Source organism: Amblyomma mixtum, chromosome 1 (genome assembly GCF_055824585.1).
Source record: "Amblyomma mixtum isolate Tamu chromosome 1, ASM5582458v1, whole genome shotgun sequence".
Taxonomy (NCBI): domain Eukaryota; kingdom Metazoa; phylum Arthropoda; class Arachnida; order Ixodida; family Ixodidae; genus Amblyomma; species Amblyomma mixtum.
Genome location: NC_143012.1, coordinates 279,890,555 through 279,908,675, shown reverse-complemented (window position 1 = coordinate 279,908,675; position 18,121 = coordinate 279,890,555). Strand labels below are relative to the sequence as shown.

Sequence of the window (18,121 nt, the reverse complement as noted above, 5' to 3'; positions counted from 1 at the left end):
GCTAATGCTCCAAAATGAATCTTAACAAACCAGGTGTGTGTATCAGAAAGGGGGGACCGGACAGTGTGGTTGTTTGTGGAACCCCAGTTTGAGAACCCCTGTTCTAGGGGTTTAGGGCAGTGACCCCACATAAAAAAAAAAACAGATGGGCAGTCCAATAAGGAATGAAAAGTTACTCTACATGTTCGAACATATCACTCAATCTTATGTATTAAAGATAGATTCCAATATTTTTTAACGGCAAAGGTGTATGCATATATACCTATTGGCAAGTTTTATAAATGTTTGTAGCGTTCTAAGCATGTGCAGTCTTTGTCAAAAGTAACCAGGCTCCATGGTTTGCTTCTCATTCGGATAACAGAGCCCGCACGTCTTCCCTAAAGATCAAAAAGTTCTTTGAAGGTGAGGGCAGGGGTTCTTCTTACCAAAGAGAGGTTCACAGCTTGAGGGCTGGCATAATAGCTTTATATACGACTGAGAAGAAAAAAATGTGCAACCTGGTCACTTTTGACAAAGAAGGTACAATCAGTGTCAGATAAGAGTGTGCTTGAGCAACTCAACATTATGCTACGAATAAGCTTGTAAATATGAGTGCATGCAGACAGAATAAGAGGTTAGATAGGCAACAACCTATCTATAAAAGGCAATGTTGAGCTGCTCCTTGTCTATGCATTTACAGAATACAACTCTGCGAAGAACATGTCAGTTGCCAGCAGATGAACAATGTTTAAATGCACATGCACGCTAAGCCAGCTACCAGTAAAATGTTAAGATTGCATGCATTAACCTTATTTTTCAATGGTAAAACGGCCAACATAAAGCATACCTTTAAGCGAGCGAATAAATAAATGCCTAGAATTGTCTCTTTGACACTACCCAATTGCAGCATCACTTTCAGAGACACCTACAAATGCTTCTTCATACTTAGCCAGTAGCCAGGCAGAGGTTAAATTTGACATAGAGGGGTCAGATGGTCAGTTTTGCTTAATGTGTATGACTATACTACCTGAAGCATCATCAAATCAATATCACTCAATTTTACAACTCATATGTGCCACCTCTACTGCTCAAGTGCCAAAATGACAGCTGGAACAAGAGAACCAAGACAATGACTTCTGTGGAAGGCACTTTACCTTCCAAGCAACAGGTCGTGACACTGATGAGTTGCCAATATGTATGTTCCCTTCTGCTTAGGCATCACTACAGATTGCAACATCTTCTAGCTGATTTTTTTCAGTTAGTTATATTGATTTTAATGGCGCAAAAGCAACTGAGGCTATGATGCGTCAAGATTTTTTTCAGAAGAGGTAAATACCACAACAATATGATCTAATAGACTGATCATCAATCTCACCTGTGTGTCAAATATGATCTTGCTGGTTTAACTAAGCGATGCCCTTATATGTGCCAATAAAAGTAATCCAAAAGTAAAAAAAAAAAAAAAATTCAGTCAAGGTGTTCCTAACAAAGAAATACATCTTTCCAGACAAAATTATAAACAGGACAACTAAAACTAAAAACTTGATTTCAATATGAGAGGAGATTAACACTTGTAAAATTCTGGAAGCATGCCATGAAATAAGAGAGAGAAAAAGGAAAAAAAGTATGCAGGTGTGCATGCTAAACTCACTATGATATCGCGGTCCTCTTTTTCCCACTGGGCTGTCTCTCTGAGTGCACTCTGCTCCTGGTAGCAGTTATGAAGCAGCAACAAAAGGAGGCAAAAACCAACAGAGCCCGTGTTAGAGATATGGAGCTAAGGTAGGGTGCACAGCTTTATGCAACTACAAAGCGCAACAGTGGGCCGCTGCCTTCACCAATAGCACTGAATCTCATGACAAAGAAGAAAAAAAAATACAGCATGCTGCAGACTAGCGCACTTTGCAAAAAAAAAAAAAAAACGATAGGAAAAGAAACACATGCACAATCATTTGCCTCAGGCAACAACACAAGCTAGGCAAAAAAGGACGTGCTGCAAGCTTCTCACACAGGAGCTTGCTGATTTACTACACTACATGAGTGGCAATTCAACCAAGCAGGTTAGGTTTTCAATTAACACATTGCCTTATGCAACGTTCATATTTCTGGACAGTATTTACTACCTTTCCTGCTGCATTACAGCTAAGCTAATTATTTTGGCTGGGCTACCAGTGCGACCACTTCAAAAGTAGGATGGCATGTTATCAAGACCATAGTTTCCTGTTAGCTGGGCTGCACTGTTCAGGCTATCACAGGAGCTGTGAACAGTTTGAACTTACACAGCTCAGGTTTAAGAAATAAAAACTTTCGTCTAGTTGCTTCACTTCAAAATGAGTAAGTGAACAGTCCTAGTATTGCAATTGCACATCAGCACTGAAAGCAGGACTATATTAGGTTCAAAAGACCCCCCCACCCCCCCACCCCCTCCAAAAAAAAAAGACACTTAAAACGTCAGACAAGCTGCGTAAACGATACAGCACTGATCCTCCAAAATGATGCAGCATTACAAAGAAATCATTCCATGCCTCCTGACAACCAAAGTAGGGTTGCAGAACATGTTTGCATGCATTATCTGCATCTATGCCTCAGTCAAAAGCTTCCCACAAAAGCACCACTCTCAACTCAATTTCTCACTCCTAGAAGAGTCAAGAAAAGCTCCCGGGACCCCCACGGTGCTCACCTCCCTCAGTGCAACTGTCACCTCATCCTCATGGTCAATGGATGACACAGACGCAGCCGTCTTCAGCGAGCTTTCCTGCGGAGACTCCCCCTCACCCAATGCGGCGGCTGCATTGTAGCCGTCGCAAACCACGAGCCGAATAGTGTCGCCCGCTGTCCTTAGAATGTTAACAGCTTCCTGGTGGGTGGCTCCCAGCAGAGACAGGCCGTTCACCTGGACAGTTCACAGCCCGCATTCACTGTCCCATTCTTATGTACCTCTAGTAACGCTGCTGTGAATGATGCTCGCCAGGGGTGTCCACAAGGTACCATCAGCAACAAACGAAATTCGAACAAGACAAGTGAAATGAGAACAACGAGACGAGAAGATATTAGATTCAGCAGACTGAGTATACCACTAGAGCATTAGATTTTCACTTCAATGGCGCGAGGACCGCATCATGGAAATGTTAATGCACCCGACCTGTATTTCCTCCCCAGCAGCTAACATTTTTGTATACTTGTACTTGCTCTAGAAGCCTCCTGTTCATGTTTCATTTGTTGCTGATAGTACATCTCCCCCTAGAAAATGAAACTTACGAAAGAAGTACCAGCTGCTAAAAAAAAATAAATACCCCCTGTCACCAGCATGAACTGCACATGCACCCTAGGACTGTTTTTAACCAGTGGAGCTCGGGAGAGGGCAGAGCAGGAGAGGCGAGCATGCGCACAGTGACCAAGGCATATTATCTTTTCAACTAGCAATTTTCCCTTTAACCGGCAATTAGAACTAGACGAACTGTTTCTATTTCCATTGTAGCCGTTAGCTGTAGGCCTGCTTAGGTGTGATCCTGTCTACAAGCGAGTCCATACATGTGAAGGGGACCAGTCTGACCTAGTATTTCAACCACAACAAAAAGCTTTTCGCAGATCTGAATGTCAGTGCATAATCAGACATAAATTTCCATTTGGCTGGATGCAGCTGGCGAGCAGTGAAAAAAAGTATTTTTCCAATTTTAGCACAGCACTGCCGAAAACTACAGCTTGAGATAACACATACATTACCTACGCCATAACTAGCACATGCTAAAGTACTGCCAGATTATTCTCTTTCCCACAGTGGTGCTACCTTTCAAGTTATGCTACTGCACTTAAGTGCTAATCGTTGCATAAGCCTTAAAGGACTATAGACACCAAATTTTTGTTTTTGTGTTTTCTTCCACACGATGCACGGGACATTGGTACACTTGGAGCACTCCGTGGTATACCGCTCCTTCGTAAGACTGCTGAATAATTTACAATTGAATTTCTTCTTGACGCTGTTACGGTTTTGGTTTCATCAAGTGAACGATATGTAGTTGAACTTTAGGGCATGTGACGCACAAAAAAAAATGAAAAAAGGTAATCAACAGTTGATGCATCATTTGTTGTAACTCTAGCTCTTGAAGCAGGCTCATTTAAAGTGCTGTAGTGAGTAAAACTACGTATCAGCATTTATATTGTAGTTTTTTCGTGCCTCACGTGACCTAAAGTTCAACTGCATGTCACAGCCATTGTTCGGCTGATGAAATTGAAACCGAAACAGCATGAGAGAAGAAATTCAATTATAGATTATTTAGAGGCCACAGGCGAATATCATGTGGTGATTCATATATCTGAATGTCTAATGCATTATTTTAAAGAACCCCAGATGGTTGAAATTTCCAGAGTCCTTCACTACAGCGTCCCCATAGCCTGAGTCGCTTTGGGACGTTAAACCCCATAAACCATAATACATTATTTTGAAGAAGATAACAAACAATAATGTTAGGTGTCTAGTGTCCTTTCAGACTAACATTTCAAAGCCCTGCTCCTATTCGCTGTTGAGTGGATAAACGGCTTCGCAAGTATGCTTTCAGCAACGGATTTGCACATGCGCAACAATGACTGCACATGTATGCCGTGCGGCACATTTAGCGCCACAAATAAATAAACAATAAGAACGACTGCAGAACCAAACAGGAGGATTTTCACAATGGTCATTTGTTTATGCGTTCTGATGGTAGGCAATGGCTGTGGTGGCTCAGCGGTTATGGCGCTCGGCTGCTGATCCGAAAGACGCGGGTTCAATCTCGGATGCGGCAGTCGAATTTCGTTGGAGGCGAAATTCTAGAGGCCCGTGCACTGTGCAATGTCAGTGCACGTTAAAGAACCGCAGGTGGTCAAAATTATCCGTAACCATCCACTACGGCGTCCCTCATAGCCTGAGTCGCTTTGGGACATCAAAAACCCCCATAAACCTAAACCTAACCCTAAACAATTTTAGATTTACTCACAGGGCAAAGCAATATAGAAAATATAGTCTGTTAGCATTGGTGCATGTTATTACCATGCTGAGCTGGGACCAGATGTGCTCATGCAGACCAAACAAATCTGAAAAAATGTGTGCTGTTTGCAGATTGGCCCCAACTGTGCACAGCAAGAACGGCATGTAGAAGCAGAAATCTGGCAGGCTGCAATGCCTGACCTGGATCGGCATGCATTAACAGTCACATGACCAGCTACTAAGCAGTAAACGACAAAACAAGTTTTAGTCTCCAGAAATGCTATACTAGCGACCAGAACGAACAGGGTTGAAGATTCTTGCATAGGTCGTGGAAAGGTTGGGTGCAGCCCTTACAAGGGTCTTTCTTTAATACTTTCTTTGGGAAAACAGGGTGCGACCTGCACACATGTGCATACAGTATCTTTGGAATATTTCGGAAGTGGCCTCCTTCCTGCACTTACCTCAACAATTCGCATCCCTGGCTTAAGCCTGCCATCTCTCAGCGCGGCTCCATTCGTGTTAATCTGCAAAAAGACGCCAAAAATGTTTACTGCGCCGGATGTTGAGCACTTACTAAGGTGCATAGCTGTGCCTTCTCTGTTGGCTTGCGAGCACTCAGTGCACAGCGGGCATTATAGCAGGAAAAAAAATCAATTCACGGCAGCTTTCTTCAGCTTTGTAGCATATTATACAATGCTGACAAATAACATCAAAGCGTAAATTACTGCTCTTGAATACACAAGCCTCTAACTGACTGGAAGCAGCGAAACCCGTATACAGTTCAACCTGGATATAAAAAAGATATGAAGAATCCCGGATTTTTCGTTTCAAGCACTTTTCGCGTAAAGGCTCTAAAGGACAATGCAGAATGGAGAAAAAGAAAAATGTAGATGAAATTGCCAGCTAACGTTAACAGTAATTTGCCGTTACTCGAAGTCACAAACATGGAGATGCATTTCGTGAGTGTGCTGAGAACAGGACTGTGGCAGCGTCATCACCACAGTCTTGTTTCTCGTTTTTGAGGCATTTGGCGCAAGTTACACCACGTCACCTGTCTGCAAAAGCATGAAAGAAAACTAAAAGTAAAAAGAAACTGTAATAACCACCTTAGAGATGAAGATGCTCTCATCTGATGGATCGGCGGGGTTCCCTGAATGGCCCTGAACACCCCCTTTGATGTTCATTCCCAGCTTTTCACCTGGCTCTCGCTGGATCACCAGTTCCTGCACAGAGCAAGCAAGCTGTTTAGCTCATGGAGATCGAAAACAGGAAAGGGTTCATGCAACAGGCATCATGCAACGCACACACGCACAGCCAAAATACAAAAAAACTAGAGGTGCACTAAGCTACACGCAAAGGAGTGGACAGAATTCTTTGATGCAACACAGCTCCTTCCACGTGTTTCACTCAAATACAGCATGCACACATAAAACAAAAATCGGCACGCAAAAACCCACACAGAGATTCAGTGCACTGCAGCACTGACGTGTGTGAACAACAAGGGGCTTCGTTTTTGACATTACAGGGAGCAAGAAACTGAGCATGGTAAATTATATTGTTAAGCCAAGTCCAAAAGGATGCAGAATATTTTATCATGCAAGTGTCAGCACCCTTGGTTTAACAACAAAAAGTTAGTGCAGGTACAATAGTATCTCAAGTTTAGGAATCAAGAGTTGCTTGACCCAGGTAGGACCGCACTTTAACCCTTTGACTGTTTTTGCCGTACGGGTACTGCGCTGAGCACTCTTTTGAAATTTCGCGCCTTTCCGAAAAGATGCGTGCTCTGGGATGTGCTGCCATCTTCTGAGAACTACAAGAACTGCCAAGATACAGCTTACGTTACCATCTTCCGGCAAAAAAAGCAAACTGCGTGTGGCTATCGGTGTTGGCCGTGGATTGCAACGGCGCGACCACACGCCGTGGGCGCGGCTTCGTGGTTTCGGTTTCTCTTTTCGCGATCGCAACAGAAGCACGAAATTTGACTTTTGTGTTTGCTGGGACTTTAGTTCTTTCTCGGAGGTGCTGCTGCCACCTTCAGCAACTTATAAAAAAATGTTACAAAATTGCTTATGCTACAATCTTATGGAAGAAAAAATTCTTATTGTGACCTCAGCTCGCCCGCGCACTTTCGGATGCTCTGTGAGATCGCACCGGAAACGCCAAAGCTGATTTCTATCTTTGCCGAAACCCTTCCGGAGGCCCGCAGACCTGATGTTTATCTTTGTTGAGACTCTCTCGGTTTATCAACCCTCACGGAGTGTCATTGCTCTCTAGTTTAGTTAGAGCTTGTGGCGGTTTGGGTGCCCAGTAGCACTGCGTTATGGCTGCACAGGCTGCATTCCCTTTGGAATGCAGCCTGCCATTTTGCCATTTTTTGTTTGCCACTTTGCCATTTTTGTTTGTTTTTCCAGGATCCTATGTAGTATTGAAAATTTTCATCGTTTTTATTGATGCTGTAATTGTAATCATCTCTCTATACATTTTTCGCCTATTTATTCTAACTTTGTGAGTTTTATTTGTTTGAAATCGCCAATAAAAAAATTTGACACTGAGGGCGAATTTTTTTCGAGAGTATTCGACAGTCAAAGCCCATCAAATGTATTTTGCTGGAGATATCATACCTTTGCACTTGGTGCCTCTTTTTATCTCTAGTGTGCTGAAAGGTACAGTGGTAAGCCAAATGTAGCATGGATAAGTGCCCCTTGTGGTCAGCTAACCACCTGCCCCCACAAATTTTATCTTCCTTTCTGATAGTGCACTAATAGCGCAACCTTTCTTTCAAGCATAGGCACTGACCAATGATGCAATTTAGCTTCAACTAACACAACTAAGGCCGCCATGGAACAGAAGAAGGCTGGAAAACACGAGGGCTGGCAAACACCCATTTTTAAAGAGTCTTGTTTCAGAATAACAGCACCTTTCTGAATCATGGTTTTCAGCATTTTACAATCATACTGTCAAACCTCGATATAGCGGACATGGATATTGGAATTATTGGCTTTATCGAACTCTTCGTAAATATTTTTGACAAATGCATGTAATTTCCACTTTACATGTCAAACACGGCTGACCATCAAATGGGTATACTGAATTCCCCAGCACCAAAAGATGCCCGTTCAGATGGCAAGCAGCAGGCTTTGCCACACTACACAAGTGACTGGTGATGATGCGGCAAGTGCTCATGCTAAGGTTCGAGCTTTTATCTCGCACTCGCCAACAGTGGTGCGTAGGGTTGTAGTCCAGCAGTCAGCACGCATTCACGCCTCTGGCATCCGTCGACAACACCCTGGAAGCAGCAGCGCAGGCAGTGAAAATGGCTATAACTTATGCGCTTTCCACATGACATGGTTGTGATGCGGGGAAGCCACCGTAGCTGGCACTTAATGGTGCATTGAAGAGGGATCTGAACTTTTACTTTTGCCGCTGGAACACAATCTACACGTTCCGAGCGTTCTTGGCAACTTCGAATTATTGCCCTGTGCGGCTGATTTCCCTATTTTAAATCGGATTAACATCGGGCTCCCGCCATTTTTTTTCAATTCCCCGCAAATGGCGGGAGCAGCCGACCAACCTTACGCCCAGCCCCGTGGCGGCTTGCCGCTCTGCCATCGGCGGAGTGATACGTAGTGATCGGCAAAAGCAAAGAGTCCACGTACACTTTTATTTTCGTGGGCCTAATTTGCAGCTATGTAGTCCCTGACTAGACCTATTTACCGTATATACTCGCGTAATGAACCCACTCGCATAATGAACACCCCCCCCCCCCCCCTCCTATCGCATAATGAACACCCCCCCCCCCCTCCTACTTTTCGCGTCGAAAAATGAATTTTTTTTCTCTCATGTAAAAGCAGAGTGCCGATCTTCAGGGCCATATTGGAGCGTACTCGCGTTATTTCGGTGCGATTGGCCGGCACTGCTGATGATAACAAAGTCGACAGATCGCGATGTGATGCAGCCAGCTTCTTTTAATGCGAGATACGCCGGCGGGGTAGTTCAGTATTCTGGAGCCCTTCACTACGGCTCTTCTTCCTTTTGCTCACAGTGCAGCTCGGGTGACCTCCTAGTGAGAGTGGCAATTGCCGCATCTTTCCTTTACCATAACCGCATGATTATTATTGTCTAATGCGAGAGAAACGCCGGAGACACGAGCGCAGGTGACGCGGAAACGAAACTTGGCAACCGCACGCTTCTGCCGAGGATGATGATGATCTTTAAGGATCTGGTTGCTTAGCGCCATCTGTCAAACGCAAAACAAAACCTTGCTCATAGCGTCGTTTGTGCGCAGCGGCAGTAAAACAAAGTAAAGACAATGCATTTGGACGTCAGCCACCCGCCATATTGCTGGAGCTGAGCGAGCTGCGAACAGACATCACCGTAATTCCGGGTGGCCTAACCTCAGTGCTGCAGCCACTTGACGTCTCTGTCAACAAACCATTTAAGGACAACGTGCGGCGGCTGTACGCTGAGTGGATGGCAGCGGGCAACCACGACCTGACACCGACTGGCAAGATACGAAGGACAACCATCGACATGCTTTGCCGATGGATTTTGGAAGTGTGGAATTTAATTACCCCCGAGGTGATCATCCGCAGCTTCAAGAAAACTGGAATCTCAAACTGCTTGGACGGCACGGAAGACGACGCATTGAGGGACAATGACGACGATGACGACGAAGTTGCGAGCGACGCGAGTGAAAGCCTAGACTCTGAGAGCGAGGCCGAGAGATAATGCGAGACCGAGCCAAGCAGTGTGTGAAATAAATTTTTCACGTCGCATCCGTGGTTTTTCTATAGAGATAAGGTTGTGATTGCATTTTTTATCAATGTTGTGATATGAAATTTAATCGCGTGAAAAATTTAGAAAAAAAATCTTTCCCACATAATGAACCCCCCCCCCCCCCAACTTGAAGTCAATTTTTAGGGAAAAAAAAGTGGGTTCATTACGCGAGTATATATGGTATTCATGAAAACCTAAAAGAAACAAAATAAAAGCGAAAGCAAAGTCGCCATGGGACTGCCTTAAAGGCACTACATGCGTTGAAAAAAAGGCGGGTGCCGGACGTTAACTCAACTTAATCAGGGAAATCGGCTGCACAGGGCAATAAATCGAAGTTTCTAAGGATGCTGGGAACGTGTAGATCAAGTTCCCGCGGCAAAATATGAGTTCAGATTCCACTAAAGTGCACCTTTAACCTCTGATTGCGGTGTTGTGTGGAGAAGACAACTTAACATGCACTCTCTCTCATGACCTCCTGAATAGCCATGAGTGCCTTCGAAACGCCACTAAAATCTGGGAAAAAATCTCAGTTTTTCCAGTAAGGATCGCCTGAATTGCTGTCCCTTCACTGACTGAATTGCACTGCCACTGCATGCATTCCTGACAAAATTTTGTTACGAATTTCGGCTATATAGAACTATTACAATTTTTAAGGCGGAAGCCTTTAATGCCTCATCGTTGTAAGCAGCAGTTGTCGACAGAAATGTCATGCTTTTCAGCTGGTCGAAATGGTCGTGACGTCACAGTGCGCGAATTTCAAACGCGGCCAATTGTACATTCGCTAGTAACCATGCAACCAATTAAAGGGATCGTATAGTGATGCTCCAAGTAAGAGGAAATGAGTTTAGTTAATTGCTTAATCACGTAATTAGCCTAATTAACCTGTCTAATCAGGCCAGATAAATAAATAAACCCGAGTCGGAAATTGGTCGAGTTCGGGAATCGAACCCCGGTCTCCGGAGTGCGAGACGAGCGTGCTAACCACTCCGCCATGCCTGCTCGATGGTTTGGAATGAACAAAGGCGCGTCTAGTGAATACTGTCTCTTCGTTCACTCCTAACTTCCTCCCTTCCCGTTACTGCGGGGTTCAGGTGTCCACCGAGGTATGAGACATACATTTCCTTTCCTCAAAAACCAATTCACCGACAAGCAAGGCATAAAACCGAACGGGCGATGGCGTTCTGGGAACTCCCTGGCAGCGTTGCAAGACGCTGTCGCGTTTCACTCTTAGAGGCGAAGCTTAACATCGTGACAACACATCAGTGGCGCAAGCAGTAACATCGCGCTTAAGGCTTTCGTCTCACCGCACTTTAGGTCAACAAAGTGCCCTCCAGAATTTACCAGTTCGCTATAACGAGGTTTTGCTCTATATCCTATCATTTGTGTTGACAGGTTGCACCACCACAAAATGAAAACAGCATTCCTCCTTGCAAGGGAGACACAAAACTCAAAAACATTAGTTGTATCTTCAATCAGAAGACAGACCCCTCTTTTTATCTGTGAAAGATTTTCTTTTGAAAAACACAACGACCATCCCCAATTATTTCTAAACATGGTTAGACAGATGCATGGTGAACACCCCTATGAAGTTTGGTCCTACGTAGGCCAGGAACAACCAGAACACAGGGCAGTTTGAGATGACAAACATCCAATGATAAAATATGCTTGCGACTGCACTCCATACACAACAGAAACTGCATTAATATTTGAGTTGCTTCATTCATTCAGGCGCTCACAAACACAGGCTAGAAAGGACCACAGAATGAAGGCTATGAATGAGCAGAAAACAAATTAAGGCTAACAGTAAAAGGAAACAAAAAAAAAAAGGATTAAGTGAGATAAACAAGGAAACCACGGCTGGTGAACAAAAGGAAGCATAAGGACTTGTAAAACAGATCATATGGAGATAGAGAGACAACTAATGATGCTCTGAAGCTTTGTTAGAATAATGCAAGACCTGCTTTCAGATGTGTTAAGACAAAACTTGCTAACATATTCACCGATCTAAGCCCAGCCTTTAATTTCAGAACGTTGCTTTGCCATTCAGTGTGGATAAAAATTTGACTACATTTTGCCAGAGTTTCAAGTGAGGACATAACGTACAGCTACATAAACCAACATTTACAGCAGCAGCAGAGCTCAGCCACACAGAGAAAGCCTGAACCAGCTTCCTCATGCCACCATTCACAATCTAAGCACTGCGGTGAACATGACACGTGGCAAGAAGGCATGCAGTGGCTCACCAAAGATTCCATTCACAACCCTCACACGAAGGTGACTGCTAGATGTGCGAACCAGGTCTGCTGAGCCACGTCCTATGTGTGTCGTTCATACATTAATGACTATCATATTATGGCAACTGCAAAACATGACTACAAAGCACACTGTCAATTGCCTTGACTGCAGTCAATGATAATGAGAGAAATGCAAATCTCTGATACAAGGCTTAAACGTACAGTGACCTCACAAAGCAGGTACAAAGCTCATGCTTCCTTTTGCATCACAAGAAAACACAAAGTAACTGAACACACCGTGCTACATGGTTGATCTCACCCATACTGTTACCACATGAAAGCTTGCAGGCTGGTTGATATATTATTTACCTCACAGGCTGCAGATAATGAAGCATCACAGTTGGCCTGCATCGATAAGATTACCACGTTTTAACGATACAGATGCTACTTCAACTGAAAACGGAGCTTTTGTAAGCTAATAGGCCAAGTACTGAAATACAGGTGTTGCCATCAGTGGCTGATTTCGCAAGTAAGCTGCGATGCGTCGACAGTTTTTTTTTTTTTTTTTGGCACGGATCCCAGAGGCTAGGTTACGCCACTATTCACTTCCAAACAGTGACTGCAGACCTGTTGTTTATGTAGATGTCAAGAGCTTAAATTGAGTGACTGCCTTTTGCTGCTGGACAACCATCATTGCCAGAAAGAGTGACAGATGCAATCTCATGCTTTTCGAAAATTCGATACTTTGAGCAAGTTCATGTGACTTGTCAGAAAAAGGCCGAAAATTCCACTGTATTTAAAATCTATTGTCATGCTTAAGGGCTTCTGTATGCATGATTTACAACATCTGAATACTAAATGCTATGCATAATTAAAGTATGTAACACACACCCATGCAGCCTTAAAAGAAACCACATATTTCTTATGGTCTGGCTGGCAGTGCAAAGATGTGAGCAGGGTAGCCCTACTGAAGGAGAAAGAAAGCTTTTGAAGCAGTCCTTATGTAAACTGTGGTGCTCAGTTTGAAAACAATGCCGAATGGCATGATGCAAACAGAACATAACGTAGTGCATTTACTTCACTTTGGAAGGTGGAACCAAGTTGTAGTAAGACACCGTGCTTTGGGAAAAGAGATGCATTCATTCACTCTGAGTACTTACAGTTACAGCTAGCGGTTCAGCCTTTTAGAGTACCAGCAGTGAAAAAGAAAAAGAAGTTCAATATAAGAAGACCATTCGGTGTTTGAGGGACAGTAAACTCATCAGCAAATGAAGCAAACCTAAGTGCAATTATACAGTACGACCAGATGAGCTCAACACTTACGATTCCCTAATTATGCTCAATGCCGTTCACCTAACTTACCAGCATTTGCTACTACAGTCGATCCCGGATATGTTGAACTCAAAGAGGACTGTGAAACTGTTTGCTACATCAATCATCTGATATATATAAAATGGTAATAGATAACCTTATCTGTAACCAAGAAACAATACATTGCACCGACGCCAGTGACTGGCTTCTTGTAGCCCGAAATGAGTGAAACACACCAAGCTAGGGCCACCGTTAGGCTTCGGTCAGTTAGAATGGCTTCACCGCATGACAAGCTGTGCACCAAATGGTTCCTTTCCCACATGACAGACGTGTTGCATGGAAAGTGAGCACAAGACTGAAGGTTGCCCTCAAGCCCTCCCTATGGTCACCATGTCATGCGATTTACAGCACTAGCACTGCTATTAGGTGCCCAGTTCCGCGCAGCTGACCAGTTTGAAACGTGCATGAAACTTGATTGCAGGAGCATCCGTAGGAGAAGTGCTACTTGCAAAGCTGCGGTGCACCATTCAATTGATCGAATTTTATAGTAAGTGGGAGTTTGATAAACAAGAACAATAGTTCTATTATTTGCATGAAATTTTCTAAGGTGTTCCGACTATTTGATATAAATAATAATTCAATATATCCTGAACCGACTGTATTTGCAAAAAGTGAAGCGAAAAATTTCATTCAGAGGAACAAGAGCAAAGCAAATTTTCCCACGCATGCAACCTGTTACATAAATGAGTTTTTCCTAAAATACACAAGTATCCTTCCTGTAAAGATACAAAAAAAAAAAAATCCTAACAGGCTGCGCCACCGTATAAAACTGCACCGCAACAAGCAGAAAACAAATCATAAATGTACACCAAATAGACTTGGAATTCAAAAAGTAGGGCGAACTCAACAGCACTGCCTTCTCAAGTGCATTTTCATAAAATGCGACAGCAACACCATATATCACACACTACAACGCTATTCCCAGCCAACACTATGGCTCTGTTGCACTGCAGAGAAATTTATGCAAAACTGACCGAAGCACTAAGAAGTATGACGTCGACTAATCAAAACTTCCTTCAATTCAGACCAATGTTTATGTGTATAAGCACAAACTACCTGGCAAGCACAAATGCAAGGTTTACAAGATCGAGAGCACAAATATTTTTTTTCTTCCCCGAGAAATGCTCATATTACTTTCAGCACTAGCATCAGTCCCATACAAAGCAGCCTTCCCTCATTTTGTGCTTTTTTTCCACAGTAACATGCCCACACTACACAATACACAATTTATAGCTGCTAAGCTAATCACCATGCAATTTGGAGGTAAGAATTCAACTCGTTAAAAAAACCTACCAGGTGTATCCTGTTAAAATATCTTTTATTTTTCAGTTCATGCCTCAGGACATATGGCAAAACTCAAAAAAAAAAAAAAGCAAAACAACTTGCTTACAGGTCATTACTACAATAAAAATTACACACAGCTAGTAACAATTGCGTTGGTATAACAAGAGCCTTGATGCAAACATTTAGAAAATACAGTGTGCACAACTGCCAGCGTTGCAAATTAGAGTCCTGAAGCTGTAGAAAATGCAAGGTTTCATCAGTGTCAACCTTGCAACACATATCAGACAACACAGGGGGTGTCTGTACAACTTAAACTCCACTCTCTGAAGCGGGCAAATGAAGGCTTTGGTGAACAGCACTCTTTCTCAGTGGTAACGCAGCAAAAGAAGAGAATTGTCAGCATACAATTATTCTGTGTGGAGCACAAACTGAGCTCGCATACAGCATTAGCTACTTTGAGAAGCGTCCCGTTTCACCAGAGTACGACACTGTGGGTGTGGTAAAGTAAAACCATTCTGGCTACCTATGCATCAAGTATAACCATATTTGGTATACAAACATGCACACAACCATGCTGGTATCAAAAACAAAAGTTGTCTAAAGAATTCTCGCAAATTCAGATCTTTTAGTGCAATAAATGACAGATTATGTATAAGGGTTTTGATAGACTCCTTTTTATATTTAACAGATGCCCTGTGTAGATAGAATGGCAGCTGCTGCAGAAAAAAACTAAAACCCACAAATGACTATTGCTGATCTATAGAACTTCTCAAGGTATTTCCCACATAACTTAATCAACGACTTCTTCGTGGTTGTCTCAGTCTTAATTTACTGTTGGCATCTACATGCTCCTGAGCTAAGATTTTTGGCATTACTGCAAGCTCAGCAGATTTACAAGGTCCCATGAGTAAAATAAAAAATTCAAATGCATAAAAAAAAATATTCTTTTCCACTAGCCATTTGTCCCCGTAAAAAAGCAATACTGAGCTGCCTAGCAGCAGTGCCCGGTCACAAGCTTGGGTGAAGCACCGTGATGTGCAGCTGCTGCTGGCATTCAAGGTTAAAAGGCAAGGCAGTATAGTCAAGCTGGCTGCACAAAGCAATGTTGCGTCATGAAAATCGTCTTATTAAAAGTGTCTGCTCAAAAATAACGATAACAAAATAAACAACACAAATAAATAAAGCTGTGAGGCACATAGGTATCTTGAAGGCCTGCACAAGGCAATTCGCAAAAGAAAGTTGCTTTGTGAGCAGCAAATAAACAAAGCAAACTTCGTGGCTTAGGTATAAAAACATGACACAATCAGGTGAGAAAGCAAGTGATGAGTCAGTGCAATCCTGAATACGACTCTTCTCTGCCAGTGAAATGAGCACAGTGAGTAAAATATGCAATGCTCAAGACAGAACACTTCCAGAAATAACACCTGACCTACGTTGCATCAGCCACCAACCTCGATTAAAGCTGACAACCTTTTGCTCAACAGTACTAAAACGTTATTTGCTTCCTTAGACACAGAATCAAGAAAAGAAAAATAACGACAACACATTATGAGTACAAAAAAAAATGAATGCCTAAGGAATCTCTGTCAGCACAATGGATGAAGTCAGTGTGAAGTCAATGTGAGGCTCTCAGTTACGACACACAATTCCAGCTCAAGTAAATGTGTTCTTTTATGAAGCTTCCTGATGCCTTGGTCGTGCAGACCTGTCTCGATGCATGCAACATTCTTACACAAACTCCAAATACAGAGAAATTTCCTTCAATCAGACACAGTGGTGCCCTTCCCGCATGTAGACGAAACATAGCTGCTGCTATGTACAGTCTTCTCAACAACAACAAGTGCCACAACAAAGGAGACGATGCATCACAGCAGTGCAACAGAAAAACACATGCCATAATTACTTGACTCCAATGTGCATCTGTACTTTAAATGATATATTAAACAATGTTTGCAAATGGCTCTCTTAGTGGCCTGATCAGAGCGATGTGAGGTGATTGACGATTGTGCAAATGCTGAAGACTGCCCAGTCCTTGTTACTCCCTCCCATGGCCATGCGTCTGCCTTACCTAATAAAGGACTTTCAACTCAACTCACTTCAACCAAGCCTGTGTTGGTACCCCTGCTGCACTGTTCCCATTAACAGGCCTGGCACTTGATTTTATGAAGTCACTCTGAGCAGAAAGGCAGCAATGTCAATGAAGGCTCACTCATCATAGAATGCGCTTGCTACAAGAACATGGGGTTGTCAAGATATCATGCTAATAAAATTGCACAGCAGATGTTAAACATAGCTGTCATTACCTGCACACCTTGCCATGGAGATTGGTGGCAACATTACTGCTCCATGTGCTTTTGGTGTGCAAGAAAGCCATATCCTTTGCTTACTGAGCAGTATTTCACAAGCAAATAATCCCTCAATCCACGCCTGGTTTATTGGGGAACAAGCTAGATGCCGAGGATGGCAAGATTTTGCCACATTCAACACCAAAAAGACTCAGAAAAGCATTTAAATCCAGAGTAACTGCACGAGTAATACAGTCAAACCAAACTATATCGAACCCATTTACATCGAATTACCTCGTATATCGATCAATTTATGAATGCCATAATGTTACAGTATGGATATATTGAACAAAAACAGCAGCTGTGCTCGATATATCGAACTTCAAGCAGCGCAAAACCGCCCCAGAAGTTGGCTTTCCCATGTGGCGGCCAGGTGAGCTTTCGTGCTCAACAGACCAGACTCCAAAGGCGGCTCAGGTTGGCAGCAACGTTGTAAAAAGCATCACGGCATTACCGGCAGTGCTGTCACCGGTGAAAGCCGCGCGGTGGACGCCGGCAGCGTGCACAAGTGGACCGAAGAAAACTAGAGCGACATTACGACAAGGTACCGTCCCCGTGATATATTTAACGCCAATGAGACTGCTTTGTTCTGGCAAATGCTTCCAAACAAAATGCCGAGACGACGACCTAGTAAGCCAAGGCTTACTCGTAAAGGCTTACTCGTAGATTGCTCTGCTTACCACTGAAATGTCATCGTCAGCAACATCGAGCTTCATTTCCTTCTGTGGAACACAACATTGGTGCTGCAGCCTTTAGACCAATGTGTAATTCGTGCACTGAAGGCAGACTACAGAAAACACGTTGCGCAACGGCTATTGCTAAACCTTCGCACTGGCTGAGAGTTGAAAAGTGACCTCATGGCACAATAATAATGTTGAATGGCATGAAAAAAGAAAATTCTGAATTGCTTCCCTCTTTGTGGACTCGGCATTTCCGGTGAGGCTGGTGCGAGCTGATCTGAAAATTGCAATGAACCCCTCGATAGCGAGGAACCGCTCGAGGAAATTGATTTGAAAAACCAGCTGTCTGAGTTCCAGAGTGCCACTTGTGATGGGACTGCAGCAACAGACTTCGACTCCACCGACAACCATGTTGAGACGACCGGAGAGCTCGCTGACGAAGACATTGTTACTGATCTGGCTAGGGATCTCACTGGCGACACTAACTGC

At 43.4% G+C, this 18,121-nt stretch overlaps 1 protein-coding gene across 13 annotated transcripts in view; it reads right to left on the bottom strand.

Moving 5' to 3' along the window:
- LOC149371883 (protein lap4-like) overlaps window positions 1-18,121 on the bottom strand; it is a 165,985-nt gene that overhangs the window by 43,069 nt on the left and 104,795 nt on the right. For 9 of the 13 annotated variants that reach the window (XM_089566189.1, XM_089566195.1, XM_089566192.1 and 6 more), the window contains 5 exons: window positions 13,113-13,133; window positions 6,049-6,165; window positions 5,404-5,466; window positions 2,660-2,872; window positions 1,631-1,687 (listed from right to left, as the gene is read on the bottom strand). In XM_089566189.1, the coding sequence (XP_089422315.1) occupies window positions 1,631-1,687; window positions 2,660-2,872; window positions 5,404-5,466; window positions 6,049-6,165; window positions 13,113-13,133 (471 nt within the window). The remainder of the gene's footprint in view (window positions 1-1,630; window positions 1,688-2,659; window positions 2,873-5,403; window positions 5,467-6,048; window positions 6,166-13,112; window positions 13,134-18,121) is intronic. The other 4 variants (XM_089566191.1, XM_089566190.1, XM_089566193.1 and 1 more) reach the window with 2 other exon arrangements.